This window comes from Orbicella faveolata, unplaced genomic scaffold, assembly GCF_042242905.1.
Source record: "Orbicella faveolata isolate gen_17 unplaced genomic scaffold, um_ofav_v1 contig_1, whole genome shotgun sequence".
Lineage (NCBI taxonomy): Eukaryota > Metazoa > Cnidaria > Anthozoa > Scleractinia > Merulinidae > Orbicella > Orbicella faveolata.
Genome location: NW_028301536.1, coordinates 5,187,130 through 5,212,854, shown reverse-complemented (window position 1 = coordinate 5,212,854; position 25,725 = coordinate 5,187,130). Strand labels below are relative to the sequence as shown.

Sequence of the window (25,725 nt, the reverse complement as noted above, 5' to 3'; positions counted from 1 at the left end):
TTGTTGCGCTTTAAACAGCACGGTGGCCACCGCGTCTTGATAGCGAAGGATTTCTTGTTCTCTTGGAATTCTGCGAAACGTACCTCCCCAAGCCAAGTTCTGGAACTGATCTCTAGTTCTACGGAAAATGCGAATTTCTGTCGGCTGTTAGAGGAACTCGTACATGCAAAGCTACAGTTCTGAACCACGATAAACTATTTAGTGAGGCTAGCGTTCTGCCATTTGTTAAAAGTTTCGTCACATCAGTAAGCCACGCATAAAACAAATAGAATCCATGTTGCCGTGTGTCTGTCCGGTAACAAATCACAGAAGAGGTCAAAATGTGGTAAGAGCCTACCTCATTTGACGTCATCTGTGATCAGTTACTGAACAGACGCACGCAACATGGAATCTATTTGTTAAGTAGATGCATGGGGGAGGTAGGTGGGGGTGGAGGACGCAAAGAGCCCTCAATGAGCAGTGTTAAGTAAGCTTCGCAAAAAATAATTCATTCTAAAACAACGTATCATACGAGAAGAATGAGGAACCTTGCCATGACTGTTGATGTTTTGAAGTAAATTATTACAAGCAAATTACAGATTTGGAATTAGGGAGAGCTTAAATGGACTGGATGTCCCGCGGGGCGTAACAACTAATCCATGCTACAGAAGCTGGAGTTAAGTCGAGAGCATTGAATTCCGCCGCAGTGAAAATGCTAGTTTATATTGTAAGGTGCAAACAAACTTAATATACAAAGAGAATTGGACTTGAACAATTTTCCCCATACCGTTTTTATTATTATCATTATCATTATCTTTAACATTATCATTATCATTATCATTATCATTATCATTATCATTACCATTACCATTATCATCACTATCACTATCACTATCATTATTATTATTATTATTATTATAACCATTTGCATCCTACTTTATTTGCTGCCGTTTTGCTGCTCTAAAATTTTTTAGACTTAAATGCGAGTAGTGCCGTTCTATCCACTGATACACATTATTCAGGTGCCATTGTGAAATTATGTATGATTAAAGGTACATGCTTATATTTATAGCCCAATTAACAGAAAATTAAGGCCTCCCAAAAGGTGTTGTGAATAGTATTCAGATTACACGATAGTTTACTGAGCTTACGTCCCTCCCTTTTTATATGCATTGGAAGATCACCAAAAGGCAGGGGTTGCTTTTTTTGGTCGGCTAATCATGTGTATTCAATCCACGTTAAAGTTTTCCTTTGCTGTCATATTGTTTTATATTACTTCTTTCATGTCATCTGGTTCTTGACTGAACGCAGATATATAAACTTCACCATGCCAAAATATTCTGCTGCAACTGGACTCTAATTGTCAATTATCAATAGCAGCGGCTTCTAAAAGTACCAAGTCAACTTTTCAACTACAGCTTGCTAATTCTAAACCCACCTACAAACACTACAGAAGCAAGACATTCGCCTTCCCCGTTTGCCCGTTAGTTTCAATCAGTTATATTCTTTATCCCTAGCTTGTTCTAGACACTATTAACGATTTCCTAAGGTTAAGGTTAGCCTGCTAAAACAGCCGTCCCTTTTCGCTCCTCACCCCGATCGCGATTAGCAATTTTTTGACGTCCTTCTCGCGAAGCGCTACTAGGGGTAGGGAGCGAAGAAAGACGGCTGTTTTACGCAGGCCAGGTTCAGGTAGAAAACAGTGAAAAGAGTGTTAAGAAGACTGCTTAGTTCGCAAGTTATAGCGACGTTTGTTACAGACTTGGCACGTGTGTTTCATATCATTGAGTTCTTATAACCCTCAGATGAACAACAGGAACTATTTCGAGTTCCCCCCTCCCCCATATTCTTTCACAACCGTTTAGTTATGGCAATCCACCAAAGGGGTTCTCACGTTTTCAAAAGGGCTGCATGTTCTAATTTTCAGTCGTTCTACTGACAACACTACAGTGTTTTGTTTTCCAGACCCAGTGATATTCTCTGTTTTAATAACACTTTTTCAAGTTCGCGTTAGTAACGAGGTAATATTAGCTTACTTAAGTGTCCCATTGTTTTTAGTTTTGCTTATAATCATAAGCTAGGCTAAAAGGCACGACGGCAACCGTAAACGTGAACTAGGGAGATATTTCAACACTGTATTCTAAAATACTGTCAGTCACTTGCCAGACTATGCAAAATTTGCTTATGTTCTTGACTAAATACACGCACACACCCGTAGTGCGGTTGCAGTAGTAGTTCGTCCAAGGGTTAATATTTTTTTTGTTGAAGTAAAGCTACCAGGGCGTGGAATGGCTAAGTGTTAGGGCATGTCAAACGACGACTTCTTGAGAGAGTAGAATCATTACAGCAGCAAACGGAAGTTGTTAGAATAGGCCTTTTGAAACAGTTAGTCACGTATTACTAACCGATAATTTGTAAACTTTAAAGGAGAAGGCCACTCCAAGAAACGTATTTTTTTTTTGGCAACGCGAATAAAAACCTTGCACTAAGTTTGGCCACTCACCGAAGTTTCAGCCTCTAAAGTGCAGGTTTTCTTTATGAAATTCATCTACAAAGAAGCCCAAAATTCGACATCGTTACCGTCATTTTGAACAGTAGCCGCGTTTTCGTGACGTCATTTTGTCCAAATGGTTTCCAGGAAACCTTTTAACTACCACTCTTAAGGGCTTATGGGTTATGGCTTCTCTTGAGCCATATTATTTTGAGCCAAACATGCTCCAAACTCCAAAATGTTAGCATTGAAGATAGTGAAGTGCATAATCGCTTGGAAAAAATAGATTTTGCTGACCTTGTGAAGGATGCAAAGTCAGTTGCAGGTTTGTCTCCTTCCCGCCATTTTCGAGTCGGACGGAATGGCGTCACATAAACACTGCCTGCCAAGACAGTTTCACAATGGCGGCTTCCGAAGTCGCTTCTTTCGAGACGAACTTCTGCAGGATAGCGGGCACTTCAGAGCCTTAAACTTGGATGAGTGGAGATGCTGAATGTGTACTTGCTATAGGCAAGAGTTTTTTTGGAGTGACCTTCTCCTTTAAGCTACCAATGTGCATCTAAAACTACGATTTCAGAACTGGAAAGGGCATGTTTTAAATAGCCAGAACACTAACACTTTTCAGACCAATGCCGCATACACGATGAAGAATTAATGACAATTTGAATATTGCCAAAAAATAAGGTTTAGTATAGAAGCTAGGAAGCTTTGCCCTCCAGAAACCTTCTCCGTTATTTAAAAAACTACTACAAAAGGAAACTGCTGCCATATAACTGTTAGAGATAGAAAGAGGGATGAAATATTAGGAAGACTGAAAAATTCTAGGTTCTTTAACCAAAAGGCAAAGATCGATTTTATGTCAGCTTGAAAACCTGAAAAATTGCACCACTGGAGCGTGACTGGAGGGCAAAGCATATTTTCCTCATACAAATCCTTCTAATTTGTAACCTCTATACAAATTCCCTCTTAAAAAAAATATTAACCTGAAATTTGCATGTAAGCTTATTTGTAAATGTTCTTCCATTTCTGATAACACCATTCATTACCAATGACTAAATCAGTGTGTTCTTGAAATGCACGTCACGTGAACAACTGTTCAAAAGACCTATTTAACTGCACTTGGTAGATCTCACGGCTCAATCACGTTGGTATCAAGATGTTTCTCTGACTCCCTGCTCTTCTTGACTTCAACCGGCTTGACTTTAGCTTCTTGACTGAGGCCAGTCAATGGTCTGCGCCGATAGTGACGTTTTCCGCTCATATCTGGAGTAAACAGACCAAAACCTAAGTGACAAGCAATGACAGACGGACAGAGGGACTGCACATGACAGCGGACAGCGGACAGTGGGACAGAAAAACAAGGCTACTCTGGGACGCGGGGACACTGGAAAAGAGACTAGCAGTCAACCTCGTTCTCAGTAGGACTGGAGAATTTCAAAGGCGTATTTGCTCGTGTGCGGTTAATATAGCGATGACCAGCAATCACCTTTCTTTCGCTTCAGTTGAGATGGACAAAAATTATTCGTTGACTCTACCCCGGTGGAAAAGTTTGTGTCACAGGTGGTCACTTGACCAGCCGCAGCAAGAATCTTCTCCTAACGACAAAGGGAGGCAGAGGAGAGAGAACCTGAAAACGAGGTTGACTGGCAGTGTAGATACTGCGATTATCAATTTTGCAAGGCGCGACGGAAGTTTTGTAACCAGAATCGTGTTATCACGAGGAATTGACACCTTGTCTAATGCAACCCCTTGGCCTCTGACGTCATTAGTAGCAAAGCGCGCGAAATTGGAAAGGCAGTCTCAAACCGCATTCATCGAAGAGAATGAGCTTTTAGGGGTTCATCGCCTGAAGGTGGTCATTAAACATTTGTGTATAAGCCATGTTCTCTATCGAAATCTCGTACTATTCTAAACCAGTATTTCTAGCCTGATAACCTGTTGTTGAGATAAATTGAAGTTCCAATTAGAATACCGCCGAATTTCGTTCAGCTCTTGCAAATGATTGAAGTCGGTTTTGCTTTTTAATTGAACTTGTAAACAGATCCGACTCGTGGCTACGGCAGCCAGTCGTGGAAATTACTAAAAGCGTCTGATCTGTTCACGCGTACAATTACATGTAATATAATCGCTAATCGTTTCACAGAATCCCTATACAAATTGTCTAGGAACTGACCCGCCCACTTTTCATTTCCCACTTTTTTTTGGTGACGGCGCTACTGCTCCTTAACTGTTACTCAATAGGGCCCAGCTATACCTATACCCCCACTTCACGGAGAAAGAGATGACTTGAAATTTAAACACAGAAGCAGGCAATTCCCTTTTGGTCTCTCTATCTCCTCATTTTTTTTTATTGTTACATTTTCTTGGCAATATTGAAATAAATTCTGGAAAAGTTAAATTGTATAAGTTGATAACCAATTAATGTCATTTGGCTGTATACTCAAGGCAAACATATCATTTCAAAATGGCTAATTTTCAAGTTACATTTTATCGGATCTGGCCCTGAAAATGTTTCTTCTTATTTTGAATGAAAATTAGGAAATATGTATATGGAAACATGTACCGTGTTTCTATCGAGTTTTAGAAACAGGAATGAAAGTTTGGGAGAACGGGAAATGCTGTGGGAACCCAAGCAGAGTGTTTCCACACCTTTTTCGAGTTCTCCATAACTTTCACGAGTGTTTCTATAACTCGATAGAAACACGGAGAACATGTTTTCTATTTCTTTTAGAAAATACCCCAACGAAAAAAAGAAAAACAAATTGTCTACCTTAATCATCAAAATGTAAATTCTCTTTACTCGCGCCATCATTACGTGTACATGTTTTGTGTTTCTATCGAGTTTTATATAATAAACCAAATTATACTTGCATTTTGATTGGTTCTCGCCTATAATATATAGAGGACAGATGTATGATTTACTTCATCATCACAAAGGTTTTTCCCTCTGTGTTTTAAAATGGCGGAAAGTTTTGCGAATTTAGACAATATTTTACGTGACTGGGGGAAAGATAAGGTACAAAAAGGTCTTGTCGAGGCATTGAACAGGTACGAGAAGAAAGAAGAAGAAAGAAAGAGCCTATTCCTTTTAGAAAATGACTCAGAAAAAATACTCAAGCAGTCTCAGTGGGCAGTCGAGCGAGATTAGACCAAACACAAAATTGGTCTTGAAATTATTTCAAGGTAAGAAACCATTTCTTTGTCTCGAAATTAAAAAACCTAATAAACAAAATATTTTCCTACGTGATGTATCAAAGGCGGCTGCAAAGCAAGACTAAATGATATAAAGGTTACTGACTGCTGCAATAGCTTGGCATGGATTAAATGATTTTCAAGACCGGACCACCTCCCATCTTGGCCTGAAAGAGTCAATTATCTCTTGCAATTCTGTTAACCCCTTTAATATTGAACTTTCAAAGGGTAATATATACTTTTGAGCATGGCTTATTTTTGATCCCTTTGCATTAACTTTTACTATCTTAATAGGTAGCTGATGGCATCTCTAAATTATTCAGTTGTGCAAGACTTCAAATTGTGTAATCTAAATTTGAAAACATTGTCTAACTGAAGAAAATGTCTTTTTCATAAAGTGGGTTTGTGGGAATTTTTAGCGCCAACTTTGTTACGCTTGATATTACCCAGATCCAAATACGCCCCCGTGGAATAGCTGTCAGCTGTTCATGCCCGGCTGGTTTTATTTCTAAATTTCATTTAATTTCTGATTAAGGTAGTAGGGTAATCTTTCTTAATCAAATTTGAAATTCAAACGCAGTAGCAGGCAATTCCATTCTGGTCTCTCTATCTCTCTATCTCTCTATTTCATCTTTTTTAGTTTAATTCATTTTTTTACATTTTCTTGGAAATGTTAAAATAATTTCTGGAAAGGTTGTAGGAATAACCAGTTCATGTCATTTGGCTGTACACTCCAGGTAAACATTTCGCTTCAAAACGGCTAATTTTCAAGCTACATTGTATCGTACCTGACCCTGAAAATGATTGTCCTCATTTTTGGGCGATATATCAAATATTTTCTTTTAAAAAGATGAATGACACAGCCATCAATACCTCTATCTGGACAACAAATTAACAGAGTTTGAGCAAGTTCGAGATTTCACATTTTTGCTGCTATTTGCACATTTTTTTTGATTCTCACAGATATATATTTTTAAGTGTTTAGTTAATCCCAACATCATTCCAATGCTTACCACAAATTCCCCACTTTCCCTTGTAGGCAGCGTCCAGCGAACACCAATACATGTGGTAATCAGTTTTGGTACAGGAATGGTATGTTACTCCTTTGTAAGTGAAAGGTATACTGCAGCATTGGCCAGCTGTTGTCTTTTCGACACATTGAGCTTCTGTTGAGGACGCTTTAAAAACAAAGATGAAAGGAACAACAAACGTTTAAGGTGAACTTAGCAGTCTACTAGTTTCGAAAGAAACGGTCTCGCCATAATATGATTAGCTACTATTTCATCCCGTTTAAAAATGCCGAGATGTCAATTGCTTTTACCATGAACTATTAAGCAAGTGGTATTTCGCACTAAGAAGGTGCCATGTTTAAGGACCTTTGCGAAACGTTTGGTTGGTAATTCTACTACGCACGCGATATATTATCAATGGCGGCTGCAAAGCAAGACCGAATTAATCCCAACATTATTCCACTGCTTACCACAATTTCCCCACTTTCCCTTGTAGACAGCGTCCAGCGAACACCAAAACCTGTGGTAATCAGTTTTGGTGCAGGAATGGTATGTTACTCCTTTGTAAGTGAAAGGTATACTGCAGCATTGGCCAGCTGTTGTCTTTTTGACACATTGAGCTTCTGTTGAGGACGCTTTAAAAACAAAGATGAAAGGAACAACAAAAATTTAAGGTGAACTTAACAGTCTACCGGTTTCGAAAGACACGGTCTCGCCATAATATCTTTAGCTATTATTTTATCTCGTTTAAAAATGCCGAGATGTCAATTGCTCTTACCATGAGCTATTAAACAAGTGGTAATTCCATGTTTAAGGTCCTTCGCGTAAGTTTTGGTTGGTAATTCTACTGCGCGCGCAATATATTATCAATGGCGGTTGCAAAGCAAGACCAAATTAATCCCAAAATTATTCCAATGCTTACCACAATTTCCCCACTTTCCCTTGTAGACAGCGTCCAGCGAACACCAAAACCTGTGGTAATCAGTTTTGGTACAGGAATGGTATGTTACTCCTTTGTAAGTGAAAGGTATACTGCAGCATTGGCCAGCTGTTGTCTTTTGGACACACTGAGCTTCTGTTGAGGACGCTTTAAAAACAAAGATGAAAGGAACAACAAAAATTTAAGGTGAACTTAGCAGTCTACTAGTTTCGAAAGAAACGGTCTCGCCATAATATCTTTAGCTATTATTTTATCCCGTTTAAAAACGCCGAGATGTCAATTGCTTTTACCATGAACTATTAAGCAAGTGGTAATTCGCACTAAGAAGGTGCCATGTTTAAGGACCTTTGCGTAACTTTTGGTTGGTAATTCTACTGCGCACGCAATACATTATCAATGGCGGTTGCAAAGCAAGACCAAATTATTTTAGGGTTAGCGACCGCTGCAGTAGCTTGGCATGAATTAAATGATTTTCAAGACCTGATGATTTCTGATCTTGGGCTAAATGAGGCCCTGATCTCTTGCAATTCTGTTAACTCCTTCAATATCGAACTTTTAAATGGTGATATATACTTTTGAGCTTGGCTTATTTTTGATCTTATTGCACTAGCTTTTACTGTCTTAATAAGTAGCTGATGGCATCTCTAAATTTTTCATATGTGCGAGACTTCAAATTGTATGATCTCAATTTTAAAACACTGCCTAAGTGAAGAAAATGTTTTTACAAAATGTAGGTGTGTGTGGATTGTTAGCGCCAACTTAATTAAAGCTTGATATTACGTAAACCTAAATACGACCTCTTTTAATAACTGCCAAATGTTCATGCCCGCCTGTTTTTTTTTTTTCAATCAATTAATCAATCTTTTTATTTCTTAATCAGTTACACTTTACAGTTTCTAAATTTCTAAATTTCATGTAATTTCTGATTAAGGTAGTAGGGTAATCGTTTTAAACGAAATTTTAAATTCAAACGCAGTAGCAGGCAATTCCCCTCTGGTCTCTCTATCTCTTTGTTTCATCTCTTTTTTAAGTTTATTTTTATATTCTCTTAGAAATCTTAGAATAATTTCTGAAAAAGTTGTAGGAATAAGTTGATAACAAATTCATGTGATTTAGCTATATACCCCAGGCAAACATTCCGCTTCAAAATGGCTAATTTTCAAGCTACATTGTCTCGTACATGACCCTGAAAATGATTGTCCTCATTTTGGGGCAAAACATCGCTTTTTTTCTTTAAAAAAGTGAATCAATACCTCTATCTGGACAACAAATAAACGGAGTTTGAGCAAGTTGGAGATTTCACATTTTTGCTGCTATTTGCGCATTTCTTTTGATTCTTGCAAATATTTATTCTTAAGCGTTTAGTTAGTCCCAACATTACTTCAATGCTTACCACAATTGCCCCACTTTCCCTTGTAGGCAGCGTCTAGCGAACACCACAACTTGTTGTGATTAGTTTTGGTACAGGAATGGTATGTTACTCCTCCGTAAGTGAAAGGTATGCTGCAGCATTGGCCATCCGTTGTCTTTTGGACACATTCAGCTTTTGTTGAGGACGTTTCAAAGACAAACATGAAAGGAACAACAAAAATTTAAGGTGAACTTATCAGTCTACTAGTTTGGAATGAAACGGTCTCGCCATAATATCATTAGCTATTATTTTATACCTTTGAAAATGCCGACATGCCAATTGCTTTTACCATGAACTATTAAGTTAGTGGTAAATCACACTAAGAAGATGCCATGTTTAAGGACCTTTGTGCAACTTTTGGAGCGTAACCGTACTGCACGCGCAATATATTTTCCTGTGTGATGTATCAAGGGTGGCTGCAAAGCAAGACTAAATGATTTGAAGATTAGAGACTGCTGCAATAGCTCGGCATGGATTAAATGATTTTCAAGACCCGATGACCTCCGATCTTGGCCTGAAAGAGGCAATTATCTTTTGCAATTCTGTTAACTCCTTTAATATTGAACTTTCAAAGGGTAATACATACTTTTGAACATGGTTTATTTTTGAGCCCATTGCATTAGCTTTTACTTTCTTAATAGGTAGCTGATGGCATCTCTAAGTTATTCAGTTGTGCAAGACTTCAAATTGTATCAACTAAATTTGAAAACATTGTCTAACTGAAGAGAATGTTTTTTCATAAAGTGGGTTTGTGTGGAATTTTAGCGCCAATTTTGTTACGCTTGATATTGCCTACATGTAAATACAACCCCTTTAAATAATATAACTGTGAACTGTTCATGCCTGGCTGGTTTTATTTTTAAATTTCATTTAATTTCTGATTAAGATAGTAGGGTAATCTTTTTTAATCAAATTTGTAATTCAAACGTAGTAGCAGGCAATTCCATTCTGGTCTCTCTATCTCTCTATCTCTCTATTTCATTTTTTTTTAGTTTAATTTATTATTTTTTTACATATGCTTGGAAATGTTAAAATAATTTCTGGAAAGGTTGTAGGAATAAGATGATAACCAATTCATGTCATTTTGCTGTACACTTCAGGCAAGCATTTCGCTTCAAAACGGCTAATTTTGAAGCTATATTGTATCGTACCTGACCCTGAAAATGATTGTCCTCATTTTTGGGCAATATATCAAATATTTTCTTTAAAAAAAAAATGAATGACACAGCCATCAATACCTCTATCTGGACAACAAAGAAACGGAGTTTATGCAAGTTGGAGATATCACATTTTTCCTGCTATTTCCGGGTTTCTTTTGATTCTCACAGATATATATTTTGAAACGTTAAGTTCATCCCAACGTTATTTCAATGCTTACCACAATTTCCCCACTTTCCCTTGTAGACAGCGTCCAGCGAACACCACAACTTGTTGTGATGAGTTTTGGTACAGGAATGGTATGTTACTCCTCCATAAGTAAAAGGTATACTGCAGCATTGGCCATCCGTTGTCTTTTGCACACATTGATCGGCTTTTGTTGAGGACGTTTCAAAGACAAACATGAAAGGAACAACAAAAATTTAAGGTGAACTTAGCAGTCTACTAGTTTCGAAAGAAACGGTCTCGCCATAATATCTTTAGCTATTACTTTATCCCGTTTAAAAATGCCGAGATGCCAATTGCTTTTGCCATAAACTATTAAGGAAGTGGTAATTCGCACTAAGAAGGTGCCATGTTTAAGGACCTTTGCGTAATTTTTGGTTGGTAATTCTACTGCGCACGCAATATATTATCAATGGCGGCTGCAAAGCAAGACCAAATTATTTTAGGGTTAGCGACCGCTGCAATAGCTTGGCATGAATTAAATGATTTTCAAGACCTGATGACCTCTGATCTTGGCCTGAATGAGGCCCTGATCTCTTGCAATTCTGTTAACTCCTTAAATATCGAACTTCTAAATGGTGATATATACTTTTGAGCTTGGCTTATTTTTGATCTTATTGCACAAGCTTTTACTGTCTTAATAGGTAGCTGATGGCATCTCTAAATTTTTCATATGTGTAAGACTTCAAATTGTATGATCTCAATTTTAAAACACGGCCTAGGTGAAGAAAATGTGTTTACAAACTTTGGGTGTGTGTGGATTGTTAGCGCCAACTTAATTAAGTTTGATATTATCTAAATGTAAATACGATCTCTTTTAATAACTGTCAAATGTTCATGCCCGCCTGGTTTTTTTTCAATCAATTAATTAATCTTTTTATTTCTTAATCAGTTACACTTTACAGTTTCTAAATTTCTAAATTTCATGTAATTTCTGATTAAGGTAGTAGGGTAATCTTTTTAAATTAAATCTTAAATTTAAACGCGGTAGCAGGCAATTCCCCTCTGGTCTCTCCATCTCTTTGTTTAATTTTTTTTTACTTTATTTTTATATTCTCTTGGAAATCTTAAAATAATTTCTTGAAAAGTTGTAGTAATAAGATTTTGCTGTTTACTCCAGGGAAACATTCCGCATCAAAACGGCTAATTTTCATGCTACATTGTCTCGTACCTGACCCTGAAAATGATTGTCCTCATTTTGAAGTGAAACATCAAATATTTTGTTTCGAAAAAATGAATAACACATCTCTCAATACCTCTATCTGGACAACAACAACAACAAAAAATGGAATTTGAGCACGTTGGATATTTCACATTTTTGCCGGTATTTGCTGATTGTGTTTGATTCTTGCAAACATTTATTCTTAAGTGTTTAGTTAATCACAACATCACTGCAATGCTTACCACAATTTGCCCACTTTTCCTTGTAGACAGCGTCCAGGGAACACCAAAACTTGTCGTGATCAGCTTTGGTACAGGAATGGTATGTTACTCCTTTGTAAGTGAAAGGTATACTGCAGCATAAACCACACCTTGTTTTTGCCACACATTCAGCTTCTGTTGAGAACGTTGTAAATAAAAAGATAAAAGGAACATCAAATATACAACTTAAATTTAACAATCTTCGATTTTCGAAAGAAACTGTTTCGTCATAATATCATTAGCTATTGCATTATCCCTTCGATAATTCCGAGATGCAAATTTCTTGTAGTAAATGGCAAATTTTGGTAAATCGCCGAAAGAATGTGGCCTGTTTAAAGTGATTAGACCAGTCCCACCTAAAAATATGAAATGTAGGCTGTATTGACGGACTTCTGTTTTATTCTACCTGTTTTTTTTTTGTTTTGTTTTTTTGTCATGGACGCGGTTCACATTTACGTCTAAGATAAAACGGGTCAGTTTCTTTGTCATCAGACTAGTTTAAAAGAAGACTATTTGTTACTTAATTCAGTGACACACCCGCCTAATTGCTGCTGTGGCACTCTTTTGTTCTTACCATGTATATTTTGACGTCATCTGACATTTTGAAGTCATGTATCTGTGATCCATTATTCAACAGCCGCACGGCGATATGAAATATATATTTGTTAAATATACAGGATACAGAATTTTTTTTTTTGTTAATTGCAACACTTATCCACTGGATATGCATTTGTCCAGTGGATATTGTTAATCACCCTTTGAACAACTGGACCCACATGTCTTAAAAGATCTCTGAAAAGAAAGAGGTTTAGCATACTCTATTGGGCTGCATTATACATTCTGTGGACAATCACACTGGCCCGTTTTCTCGTTGTATTTTACGCCGTCGCCACAGGTAATTTTGTTCACAATCTGATTTGAGCAGGCGATTTACGCGAAACAATTACAAACCTTTTTTGTCATTTTTCAATTTCCTTGTCATTTTACAATCAGAGGTCCCAAGTTCTTCCAGCTGCCATCCTGCCTGAATTTCCCATAAAATATAGGGTGTTTCCATCATGCCAGACCGACCGGTCAGAGACCAGTGGGAATACTCGAGGAAGAATGAAACGACATTTACCGATCAAACCGGGCCAACCAAGAGGAATGACCCTTATCATTTCTTTTTCCTTTCCCGAATTCCCTTAATAAATGAAATCTACTGTAGAAAAACGTAGGGCAATGAACCGGTTTCTCAAAGTGGAACGGCAAATTTCGGTCTGACCGGTCAAAGTGGACCACCTCCATAGCTGGTCCTGAATATTCCGATCGGACCAAACAGAAACGGACCTTTCCAATGGACTTCAGACCGAAATTTCCGGAATTTTTGGCACAATGAAAGTACTCATAGTTTCTCAAAAGACTTACCTCTATGGTTTCCACGAACATAGTAACCATGGTTGTGTGCGAGGTACACAAACGCAAAAAGAAAGAAACTCAAAGCAATCATCCCGCGTGTTTGGTTGTCAGCTGACCAAAAAAAAAGAAAAAATTGAAAAATTAACTCAATCATTCATGCATGACACATTATGGCTTAGTGTGGTTAGCACGCTGCCCGGTCGAGCCTGATTCAGAACTCTCCGAAGCACAAACCAATTAGTTCAGGCTTTATATTGTACGCTCGTCAGTCATTTTGTTTTTGTGTTTCTTCTTTTTATTACATGTAACTGTTTATTTGTTTCTTCTTTTGCCTTTTGTCTCTTTTTTCCCGTTAACCAAAGCGGTGCGTCTTTTTGTTGTCGAGCAGTAGCGGAAGGTGCATGGTCATGCTAAGATTATATTTTAAAACTATTGACAAAAAGTATTTAATTGTCTTGTTTTGCTTTAGTTTTTAATTATTATATTTTTAACTGGACCGTAAGTTTTGACTTCCGGCCTAGCCGTTAAAATGAAAAATGTCTACTTTTGTCGTCTTTCGGGCACTTCCGGTGGCGAAAATCACGTGATGATGCAATATCAAAATATTGGCTTTTGAGCTTCCTAATTGATCCTGAGTTGTAATTTTACCACGAACTGATTGCCTAGTATAGAATGAAATGTTTTTTTTTTTTTTTTTTTTTTTTTGTGGTGGGAGTGCGATAGAAGCTTTTGAGAGTGGTATCTGCCAGTTCTTTATGAGATGTGTCTGTTCAGGCCTAACGAAATTGGCCGGATTTATGCTAGAGACGGATCATCTGTCTGGGATGAACTTGGGCAAAAAACGATAGTTCGTCCGATAATTCGTCTGTGAGTAAATACGGGCAAACAGACGGATCATCCGCCAAGAGAAATTGTCGTGATAGTTCGACTTGACCCACGAACTTTCGTGGATGATCCGACGTGTGTGTGTAAAATATCCACGAAACTTACACCCCGTTACAAGGAGCCAGCGATTATTTTCGATAAGCTAGAAATTTCAAGATGGCGGAAAAGTCAGCTGGTTGTTCGGAAAAGTCAAAAAAGTCCAAGAAAGCACGTGTGTGGACGGAAACAGAGCTTAAACACCTTGCGCTTGTTCTAGCTGACGAGAAAAAAAAAAGCAATACGCTATTCGACTGAAGACAATTGATAGAATAAATAAACATTTCCAGCTCTATATATTACGTCTAGTTGTTAAGCCCGCAACCGTTTTTATGCATGTGACTGCTTTTCCTAAATGGTTATGCACTAGCTATTCTTCACAAACTACTGTAGCAGTGATAAAAGATTATTTCAATATGTTCAGCGATTCCAGTTGACTGGGATGATATCATCTGCCGACATTAAATACAATGTTTGGGTAGATGAGTAAGTATAGTTTAATGTATAAATATAATGATAAGGGCGACAATTTTCTTTTGATGATATTTAATTTCGTTGTTTTTCTGTTCACAAGACAAGTATCAGTCCTCCCTATAACCAAAAAGTTAATTTCAAAAGAACATTTTTTTTTGTTTTTGTTTTTTTTCAATAGGATATTCAAAGCTATAACTTACATTTGCAAGCGCGTAGGCGCTTAACATAAACAAAACTTTGTCGATGAAGAAGTTTAATTGGCATATGATAGAAAAAATGATCAAGGTATTTATCGCTTGGGAGAATTTTTTCGGTATATATAGGGAGTTGTGTTGTTGTATGTTATTTTATTTTATTTTATTTTATTTTTTTGGTCTGTGAGTGTCAGAGCGAACTGTTTCCTATCGATATCAGATAATTCGAGCCTTAGCCTTGATACGGAATCAATTATGACAAAAGCAAATATAGTCAATGAATGATTGAATATGTTTGGGATAAATAAATAAGTTAAGTGTAGTTAAGATTGGATATAGTTTTGAAAGCTACGATTTTTGTGGACGATACTTTCTTGTTTTGTGGCTAAGGAGACAAGTAATAGTGTGCTCTATCAATGAGAGGTTTATTTGCGAGAACTCACGTTTAAAGTCAGTCAACCGAAGAAATATTAAACAACAACTCCGATAAAGTCACCTTGATCGCTGCTTGTACTTCAGGACCATGCTCGAATATTAGCAAAGTAAACTCAACCAGAGCTGGTAACACGCTGAGATTGTAAACCGTTACTAAATAAATAACATCGAAAGCGCTCAGGAAACTACAGATAGTCTTCGGGAAAAACGATGCAGGCATACCCCGAAAAGGCATAGAACACCAACATATGCTAAACTTCGTATCACACATATACTTTGTTAGTTTAGATATAAAAGACCACAGGGGCAACAACCACACCAGCAGAATAAAAAAGAAACTTTCTTTTGGTAAAAGGGCTATGTCGGAAACTCAGAGTTTGGGAGCAGACAGTTTGCGGGTTAACACATCTAAAAATATCTGTATATGTCGGTATATGTATATGTCGGTAATGTTGTGATCTGCGACTATTTTTGGGTGAAGATTTAGCGCTGTGATAAGCACTACTAACAGACAGAACTTAGCGACAGTTTGCAAGGTAATTAGCTGATCTCACGGAGTATTTATCATTGGTTGGTTGGTTGGGTTCAGTGATTTTCAAAGAAACCACCGTTTCGGATCAAAAAATCGCTGGGAGGTTTGTAGACTTGCGAAAGCTAAATTAAGGTCACTTTTGGAGTGACGTGTTCTCTCTTTTAAGTTTTGCAGACTTTAAAGTGCCATCGATGATTATCCCTCGAAGGCATACTACACTTCTGAAAGGTATATTTGTTCTTAAAAATAAACGAATAAAGCCGGTGAAAATTTCTTACATGCCTTAAGAACAGATCAATCCTGGTGAAAAAGAGGGGGGGAAAAAAAAGGGAAAATCATACAGTTGAAGAAATTAACTCGTCTAAACACATGAAAACAGTTTGAATTTTTTTGATAGTTTTGAGTACTAGAGACGCATAATCCGTTGGGGCGGACTTCGACAAGAGCTTTTAGTGCCTTCCTTTGCGTCCCGATATACGGCAGAAGACTGGTAATTCGTCAAGAGGAATTATGTGTCGAACTGAAATCGTAGTCCACGAATAGTATGTGTCCTGTTTTAACACCACAGGACACGCATAGTGAGGCGCGCGAGGAGTTGGCGAATGGGTTGTTTGGTTGAGTAATCCTCTCAGGACGTCACAGACTAGCAAAATAACTCCACATAAAAAAAAAAAAAAAGAAAATGAGAATTTAAATCTTAACATATGGATACGGATTGAATCATGTGTACTCGTTTTAAAACATCCCGAGCAAAATTAAATTGTTTGCACACTAAACATTTCGAAGACCGAAGCTCGAGCCTTTGCTATTTCTGGTTTAAAACTTGTAATTGTTTATATGAGCTTTATGATGACTACTTCTCAATGTGGTTGATAGCCGTGAGCAGTAATATACAATTATTACAGTGCTTTTAATTAATGCTCTAGTCAAATAGTCTGCGATATCAAGAAAAGACCCTGCAGCAATTCACGTTTTAAGTCAGTTAGCTGATTCTCGATAACCGGAGAAAGATTAGACAGTAACTGTGAAAAGGCCGCTTTGATCGCTTCTAGTACTTCGGGACCATGCTCAAACATTAACAAAGCAAACTCTGCCAGAGCTGGTAACACGCATGACACTGAGAGAGTGAACTTTTACTACACGAATACTTAAACAGTCCTAATACCGAAAGCTTAGGAGACTATACAGATAACCTCCCGGAAATGCGGAGCTTATTCCAAAACGCATGGAACACGATCAATATATGCTCAACTTCGCTAACAGCATCGCACATATTATGCTATATCAGTGAAAAGACCAGATGAGCTTTAAAACCACACCCGAGTAGAATGAAAATGAAACTTACCTTTGGTAATAGGGCAATGTCGGACTCTCACAGTTTGAGGGCAGACTGCTTGCGCGCTAATATATCTAAAAGTCTCTGCATATTCAATGAAGCATACGGTGATCTGCGACTATTTTTGGGCGAAGGTTTTGACGCGTGTTTGTGTTGAATACTAACAATAGAACGAACTTAGCAACAGTTTGCAAGGTAATTAGCTGATCTCACGGAATAGTTATCCGTAGCAGGTTAGTTGGGTTCAGTGATTTTCAAAGAAACCACCGTTTTGGATCAAAAATCGCTGAGGTTTGTAGAAACAAAGCCCTCTTTTTTCAGTTAGTGACGTATTCTGTTTTTATGTTTTGTAGACTTTAAATTTAAGTGCCAAGTCATGATTATCCCTCAAAGGCATTCTACACTTCTGAAAGGCATATTTGTTCTTACAAATAAACGAATAAAACCGTTGAAAATTTCTTACATGCCTTAAGAACAGATCAAATCTGGTGAAAAAGAGAAAACAAGAGGAAAATCTTACAGCTGAAGAGATTAGCATGTCTGAAGAGATAAAAACACTTGGAAGTTTTCTTGGTAGTTTTATGTACTAGAGACGCATAATCCGTTGGAGCGGACTCGGACAGGTGCCTTTTAGTGCCTTCCTTTGCGTCCCAGTAATAGGCAGAAGACTGGTAATTCGTCAAGGGGAACAATCTGTCGAACAGATATCTTAGTGTTGTAATATGTGTCCTCTTTACAACAAAGTAGACGCATAATGAACCGCTTGAGGAGTTGGTAAATGACTTTCGGACTAGCAAAACAACTCGACATAAGGGAATAAGAAAGGGAACCTTAACGTGAATACGGATTGAATTATTAATAGTCAGTTACATGTAGTCAATTGCATGTAAAATCAGTCGAGTGAAATTTAACCGTTTCCACAGTCAGCCTTTTACCTCGGACATTTCACAAACCAAAGCTCAAGCGGCTGCTATTTCTGGTTTTACTTCATGAATTTCTTATTGCTTGTCTGAGTTGAATGACTGCTTCTCAATGCGGTTGATAGCCGTGTCGGACTCTGAGAGTTTGCGAGGAGACTGTTTGTGGACTCTTATGTCTAAAAATATTTCCACATCCACTGACGCACTGGCGATAATAATGTGATCTGCAATTATTACTGGGCGAAGATTTAGAGTTGTGTTAAACAGTAAAAATAGAAAGAACTTAGCGACAGTTTGCAAGGTAATTAGCTGATCTCACGGGTTAGTTATCAGTGGTTGGTTGGTTGGGTTCAGTGATCTTCAAAGAAACCACCGTTTCGGATCAAAAAATCGCTGAGAGGATTGTAGACTTGCGAAAGCTCAAGAACGCCCACTTTTTGAATGACGTTTTCACTCTTTTATGTTTTGCAGACCTTAAAGTGCCATTCCTGATTATACCTCGAAGGCATTCTACACCTCTGAAAGGTATATTTGTTCTCACAAATAAACGAATAAAGCCGGTTAAAATTTTTAACATGCCTTAAGAACAGATCAATTCTGGACGAAAAGAGAAAACAAGAGGAAAATCATACAGTTAAAGAAATTAACTTGTTTAAACACATGAAAACAGTTTAAAGTTTTATTGGTAGTTTTGTGTACTAGAGACGCATAATCCGCTGGGGCAGACTTGGACATGTGCTTTTAGTTTCTTTACTTGCGTCTCAATATACGGCAGAAGACTGGTAATTCGTCAAGGGGAACTATCTGTCAAACTGAAATCTTAGTGTAAGAATAGTATGTGTCCGGTTTTAACACCACAAGACACGCATAGTGAACCGCTCGAGGAGTTGAAGAGTGGGTTGTTTGGTTCAGTTATCCATTCAGGAATTCACAGACTAGCAAAACAATTCCACATAAAAAAATGAGAATTTAAACTTCAACATATGGATACGGATTGACTCATGTGAAGTCGTTTTAAAAAATCCAGAGCAAAATTAAATTGTCTCCGCAGTAAACATTTCACAAGCCGAAGCTCGAGCCTTTGCTATTTCTGGTTTTAAAACTTGCAATTGTTTGTATGAGCTTTATGATGACTACTTCTCAATGTGGTTGATAGCCGTTAGCAGTAATAAGCAATTATTACAGTGCCTTCGATTTTCTAGTCAAATAGTCTGCGATATCAAGAAAAGGTTCCTGCAACCGTTTACGTTTCAAGTCAGTTAGATGATTCCAAAGAAAGATTTAGACAATAACTACGAAAAGGCCGCTTTGATCGCTTTTTGTATTTCAGAACTATGTTCGGACATTAGCAAAGCAAACTCTGCCAGAGCTGGTAACATGCATGATAGAGAGACAGTGATCTTTTACTACACAAATACTTAAATAGTCCTAACACCGAAAGCTCAGGGGACTATACAGATAACCTCCCGGAAATGCGGCGCTTATTTCAAAACGCATGGAATACGATCAATATATGCTAAACTTCGCTAACTGCATCGCACATATTATGCTACATCAGTGAAAAGACCAAACGAGCTTTAAAACCACACCCGAATAGAATGAAAATAAAACTTACCTTTGGTAATAGGGCAATGTCGGACTCTCACAGTCTGGGAACAGACTGCTTTTGCACTAATATATCTAAAAGTCTCTGCATATTCAATGAAGCATACAGTGATCTGCGACTATTTTTGGGCCAAGGTTTTGACGCTTGTTGTGTTGAATACTAACAATAGAACGAACTTAGCGACAGTTTGCAAGGTAATTAGCTGATCTCACGGGATAGTTATCAGTAGCAGCTTAGTTGGGTTCAGTGATTTTCAAAGAAACCACTGTTTTGGATCAAAACTCGCTGGGAGGTTTGTATATAGATTTGCGAAACAAAGCTCTCTTTTTTAGTGACGTATTCTCTGTTTTATGTTTTGCAGACTTTAAAGCGCCAAGTCATGATTATCCCTGAAAGGCATTCTACAATTCTGAAAGGCATATTTGTTCTCATAAATAAACGAATAAAACCGTTGAAAATTCCTTACACGCCTTAAGAACAGATCAATTCTGGTGAAAAAGAAAAAACAAGAGGAAAATGCTACAGCTGAAGAAATTAACATGTCTAAAGACATGAAAAGAATTAGAAGTTTTCTTGGTAGTTTTATGTACTAGAGACGTATAATCCATTGGAGCGGACTTGGACAAGTGCTTTTAGTGTCTTTCCTTGCGTCCCAGTGAAAGGCAGAAGACTTGAAATTCGTCAAGAGGAACTATCTGTCGACTAGATATCTTAGTTTGGTAGTATGTGTCGTCTTTACAACAAAGGAGAGGCATAATGAACCACTTGAGGAGTCGGCGAATGACTTTCGGACTAGCAAAACAACTCGACATAAGGGAATAAGAAAGGGAACCTTAACGTGAATACGGATTGAATTATTATAATAGTCAATTACATGTAGTCAATTACATGGAAAATCAGTCGATTGAAATTTAACTGTTTCCACAGTTAGCATTTTACCTGGGGCATTTCACAAACCAAAGCTCAAGCGGCTGCTATTTCTGGTTTTACTTCATGAACTTCTTATTGTTTGTATGAGTTTAATGACTCCTTCTCAATGCGGTTAATAGCCGTGTCGGAAATGAGAGTTTGCGAGGAGACTGTTTGTGGGCTATTTTGTCTAAAAATATTTGCATATCCACTGACGCACTGTGCCGGTAATAATGTGACCTGCAATTATTGTTAGGCGAAGATTTAGAGTTGTGTTAAACAGTAATAATAGAAAGAACTTAGCGACAGTTTGCAAGGTAATTAGCTGGTTTCACGGGTTAGTTATCAGTGGTTGGTTGGTTGTTTCGGTTCGGTTCAAAGCTGTAATTTACATTTGCAAGCGCGTAGGTGGTTAACGTAAACAAACCTTTGTCGATAAAGTTTAATTGGCATGCGATGGAAATATGATCAAGATATTAATCGCTCGGGAGAATTTTTTTACGGTATATATAGGGAGTTATTAATTATGTTATTCTATTTTATTTTATTTTATTTCATTTTAATTTATTTTACTTTTTTTTTTTTTGCTTTGCCTGTGCGTGTCTTAGCGAAGTGTTTCCTGTCAATTTGAGATAATTTGAACCTTACCCTGGATACGGAATGAATCATGCAATGAGTGATTCAATATGTTTGGGATAAATAAATAAGTTAAGTGTAGTTAAGATTCGATATAGTTATGAAAGCTACGATTTTTGTGGACGATACTTTCTTGTTTTGTAGCTAAGGAGACAAGTAATAGTGTGCTTTATCAATGAGAGGTTTATATGCGAGAATTCACGTTTAAAGTCAGTCAACCGAAGAAATATTACACAACAACTCCGATAAAGTCACCTTGATCGCTGCTTGTACTTCAGGACCATGCTCGAATATTAGCAAAGCAAACTCTACCAGAGCTGGTAACACGCTGAGATTGTAAACTGTTACTAAATAAATAACATCGAAAGCGCTCAGGAAACTACAGATAATCTTCGTGAAAAACGAGGCAGGCATACCCCGAAAAGTCATAAAATACCAATATGTGCTAAACTTCGTATCGCACATATGTACTTTGTTATTTTAGATACAAAAGGCCAGATGGGCAACAACCACACCAGTAGAATAAAAAAGGAAACTTACTTTTGGTAATAGGGCTATATCGGACACTCAGAGCTTGGGAGCAGACAGTTTGGGTGCCAATACATCTAAAAATATGTGCATATTCACTGAAGCAGTGTGTCGATAATATGGTGATCTGCGACTACTTTTGGATAGAGATTTAGAGCTGTGATAAGCACTAATAACGGACAGAGCTTAGCGACATTTTGCAAGGTAATTAGCTGATCATTGGTTGGTTGGTTGGGTTCAGTGATTTTCAAAGAAACCACCGTTTCGGATCAAAAAAATCGCTGGGAGGTTTGTAGACTTGCGAAAGCTTAAGAACGCTAACTTCTCGAATGACGTATTCTCTCTTTTATGTTTTGCAGACTTTAAAGTGCCATTGATGATTATCCCTCGAAGGCATTCTACACTTCTGAAAGGTATATTTGTTCTCACAAATTAACGAACAAAGCCGGTGAAAATTTCTTACATGCCTTTAGAACAGATCAATTCTGGTGGAAAAGAGCAAAAAAAAAAAAAGAGGAAAGTCGTACAGTTGAAGAAATTAACTGGTCTAAAGACATGAAGACAGTTGAAAGTCTTATTGGTAGTTTTGTGTACAAGAGACGCATAATCCCTTGGGCCGGACTTAGGCAAGTGCTTTTAGTGCTTACCTTTGCGTATCAGTATAAGGCAGAAGACTAGTAATCCGGTTTCAACACCACAGGAGACTCGTAATGAACCGCTTGAGGAGTCGGCGAATGGGTTGTTTGGTTGAGTTATCCACTCAGGACTTCACAGACTAGCAAAACAACTCGACATAAAAGCATAAAAATTTGAACCTTAACATATATGTATGGATACGGATTGAATCATGTGTAGTTGCTTTGAAAACTCCAGTAAAATTAAATTGTTTCCACAGTAAACATTTTACAAGCCAAAGCTCGAGCCTTTGCTATTTCTGGTTTTAAAACTTGTAATTGTTTATATGAGCTCTATGATGACTACTTCTCAATGTGGTTGATAGCCGTTAGCAGTAATAAACGATTATTACAGTACCTTCGATTCTCTAGTCAAATAGTCTGCGATATCAAGAAAAGGTTTCTACAAGAATTTACGTTTTAAGTCAGTTAGCTGATTCTCGATAACCGGAATAAGATTAGACAATAACTTCACAAAGGTAGCTCTGATCGCTTCTTGTACTTCAGGACCATGCTCGAACGTTAGATGACCTCCTGGAAATGCAAAGCTTATTCCAAAACGCACAGAATACAAATATACATACATGTATGCTAAACTGACGTCGTTAACTGTATCGCCCATATTATGCTATATCAGTGAAAAGACCAGATGAGCTACAAAACCACACCCGAGTAGAATTATAATGAAACTTAACTTTTGTAATAGGGCAATGTCGGACTCTCAGAGTCTGGGAGCAGACTGCTTGCGTGCTACTGATATATCTAAAAGTATCTGCATATTCACTGAAGCAGTGGGTCGGTAATAATGTGATCTACAACCCGATATATATTGGGCGAAGATTTAGTGTTGTGATAAACACTAATAACAGACAGAACTTAGCGACCCGGGTTTGCAAGGTAATTAGCTGACCTCACGGGCAGTTATCAGTGGTTGGTTTGTTGGGTTCAGTGATTTTCAAAGAATCCACCGTTTCGGATCAGAAATCGCCGAAAGGTTTCTATACTTGCCAAAGAAAGCCCACTTCTCGAGTGACGTGTTCTCTCTTTTATGTTTTGTAACTTTAAAAGGCCAATTCATGATAATCCCTCGAAGGCATCGTTCACTAACTAGCAAAACAACTCGACATAAAGGAATAAGATCTAGAATTTGAATTTTGTGTTGTCGTTTCACAAGCCAAAGCTCGAGCGTAAACGTTTGCTGTCTCAGGACTCCCAGGCTTTATAACATTTAATTGATTGTGTGTATTAGTTTTATGTCTGGGTGATAGTTTACCCGTAAGCAGTAGTAAAAGATTATTACGTGCGTGCGATACTGTAAATTAACAGGAATGATTTAATATGTTTGGGATAAATAAATAAGTGTAGTTTAGATTTAACATAGTTATGAAAGCTACATTTTCTTGTGCACGAATTTTCTATGCTGTTTTGTTAAGAAGATAAGCAAAATAATCTGCCCTATCAAGAAAATATTTAGCTGCGAAAATTCACGTTTAAAATCAGTTAGCCGATTCTCGATAACCGAAGAAAGATTGGGTAATATTTACGACAAGGGCACTTTGATCGCTTCTCAGTAGTACTTCAGGACCATGCTTGAACATTAGCAACGCAACTCTGCTAGAGCTGTCAACACGCAGAGGGACAGTTTGCAAGGTAATTAGCTGATCTCACGGGCAGTTATCAGTGGTTGGTTGGTTAGGTTCGGTGATTTTCAAAGAAACCACCGTTTCGGATCAAAAATCGCTGAGAGGTTTGTAGACTTCCGAAAGCTTAAGAACGCCCACTTCTCGAGTGACGTGTTCTCTCTTTTATGTTTTGTAGACTTTCAAGCGCCAATTCCTGATTATCCGCCGAAGGCACTCTACACTTATAAAAGGAACATTTAATCTCACAAATAAACGAATAATGCCTTAAGGACGATCAATTATTATGAAAAAGAGAAAAAAAGAGGAAAATCTTACAGTCGAGAAAATTAACATGTCAAAACAAATGAAAACAGTTGGGAGTTTTATTGGTTTTATTTTGTGTACTAGAGACTCAAATCTGTTGGGGCAGACTTTTAGTGTGTTCCTTTGCGTTCCAGTACGTAGACTGGTAATTCGTCAAGAGGATCTCGAATACTTAAATAGTCCCCCTAACACCAGAAGCTCTGAAGACTACAGGTAAACTCCTGGAAATCCGGAGCTTATTCTAAAACTCATGGAATACTAATATATTCGAAACTTCGTTAGCCGCATCGCACGTATTATGCTATATCAGTAAAAAGACCAGATGAGCTATAAAACCACACCTTAGTAGAATGAAAATGAAACTTACCTGTGGTAATAGGACACTATCGGACTCTCAGAGTTTGAGAGCAGACTGCTTGCATGCTAATATATCAAAAAGTATCTGCATATTCACTGAAACACTGTGTCAGTAATATTGTGATCTGCGACTATTATTGGACGAAGATTTAGTGGCGTGTTGTGTTAAATCCTAACAATAGAAAGAACTTAGCGACAGTTTGCAAGGTAATTAGCTGATCTCACGGGCAGCTATCAGTGGGTGGTTGGTCGGGTTCAGTGCTTTTCAAAGAAACCACCGTTTCGGATCAAAATCGCCGAGAGGTTTGTAGACTTGCGAAAGAATGCCCACTTCTCGTGTGACGTGTTCTCTCTTTCATTCTTTGTACACTTTAAAGTGCCATTCATGATTATCCTTCCAAGGCATTCTACACTTCTGAATAGTATATTTTTTCTCACAAATAAACGAATAAGAACGGTGAAATTTCTTACATGCCTTAAGAACAGATCAATTCTGGTGAAAAAGGGAAAACAAGAGGAAAATCTTAGAGCTGAAGAAATTAACATGTCTGAGGACAGGAAAACCATTGGATGTTTTCTTGGTAGTTTTGTGTACTAGAAACGCATAATCTGTGGGGGTGGACTTGGACAAGTGCTTTTAATGTGTTCCTTTGCGTCCCAATATAAGTCAGAGGACTGATAATTCGCCAAGAGGAACTATCTGTCGAACCTGTCTCTTAGTGTGATAGTGTGTGTCGTCATAACATTAACTTAAACAATTTTTTTAAGTGTCATTGTCTGAGAAAGTGTTCCAGGGGCCAAAAGTTGTGGTCAACCGATTTGGCTGAAACTTGGCACAGAAGTTGGTTGCAGAATGAGATATTTCAAAAGCCAATTTGGCTCACTTCTCTGACTTTTAGTTTTGGAGTTTCAGGGGGGGAGGGGGTCTCACTTTTTGCCCTTTGAGCACCAAAAACCCAGCCTTCCAGAGGACATTTTGAAAGTGCCATAAAATCCAATTGGTAAACTGTGCTTCCAAATGAATTTGACCA

General features: G+C 37.8%; 1 protein-coding gene across 8 annotated transcripts; it reads right to left on the bottom strand.

Annotated features, from left to right (window-relative positions):
* Nucleotides 1-686: 686 nt before the first annotated feature.
* Nucleotides 687-24,788, bottom strand: LOC110065167 (epididymal sperm-binding protein 1-like). Of its 8 annotated transcripts, none has more exons than XM_089286279.1 (9): nt 24,705-24,788; nt 13,236-13,337; nt 11,811-11,963; nt 10,402-10,554; nt 9,006-9,155; nt 7,595-7,759; nt 7,143-7,307; nt 6,676-6,840; nt 687-3,733 (listed from the first exon to the last, which is right to left on the bottom strand). In XM_089286279.1, exons 2-9 carry the CDS (start codon nt 13,315-13,317, stop codon nt 3,600-3,602), a joined length of 1,167 nt encoding a protein of 388 aa, XP_089142405.1. In that variant the 5' UTR covers nt 13,318-13,337; nt 24,705-24,788; the 3' UTR covers nt 687-3,599. The 8 variants fall into 8 exon arrangements, with proteins under 8 accessions (XP_089142405.1, XP_089142407.1, XP_089142403.1 ...); XM_089286281.1 differs by lacking the exon at nt 24,705-24,788 and adding an exon at nt 21,730-22,197; XM_089286277.1 differs by lacking the exon at nt 24,705-24,788 and adding an exon at nt 17,128-17,207.
* Between the last annotated feature and the right edge of the window lie 937 nt (nt 24,789-25,725).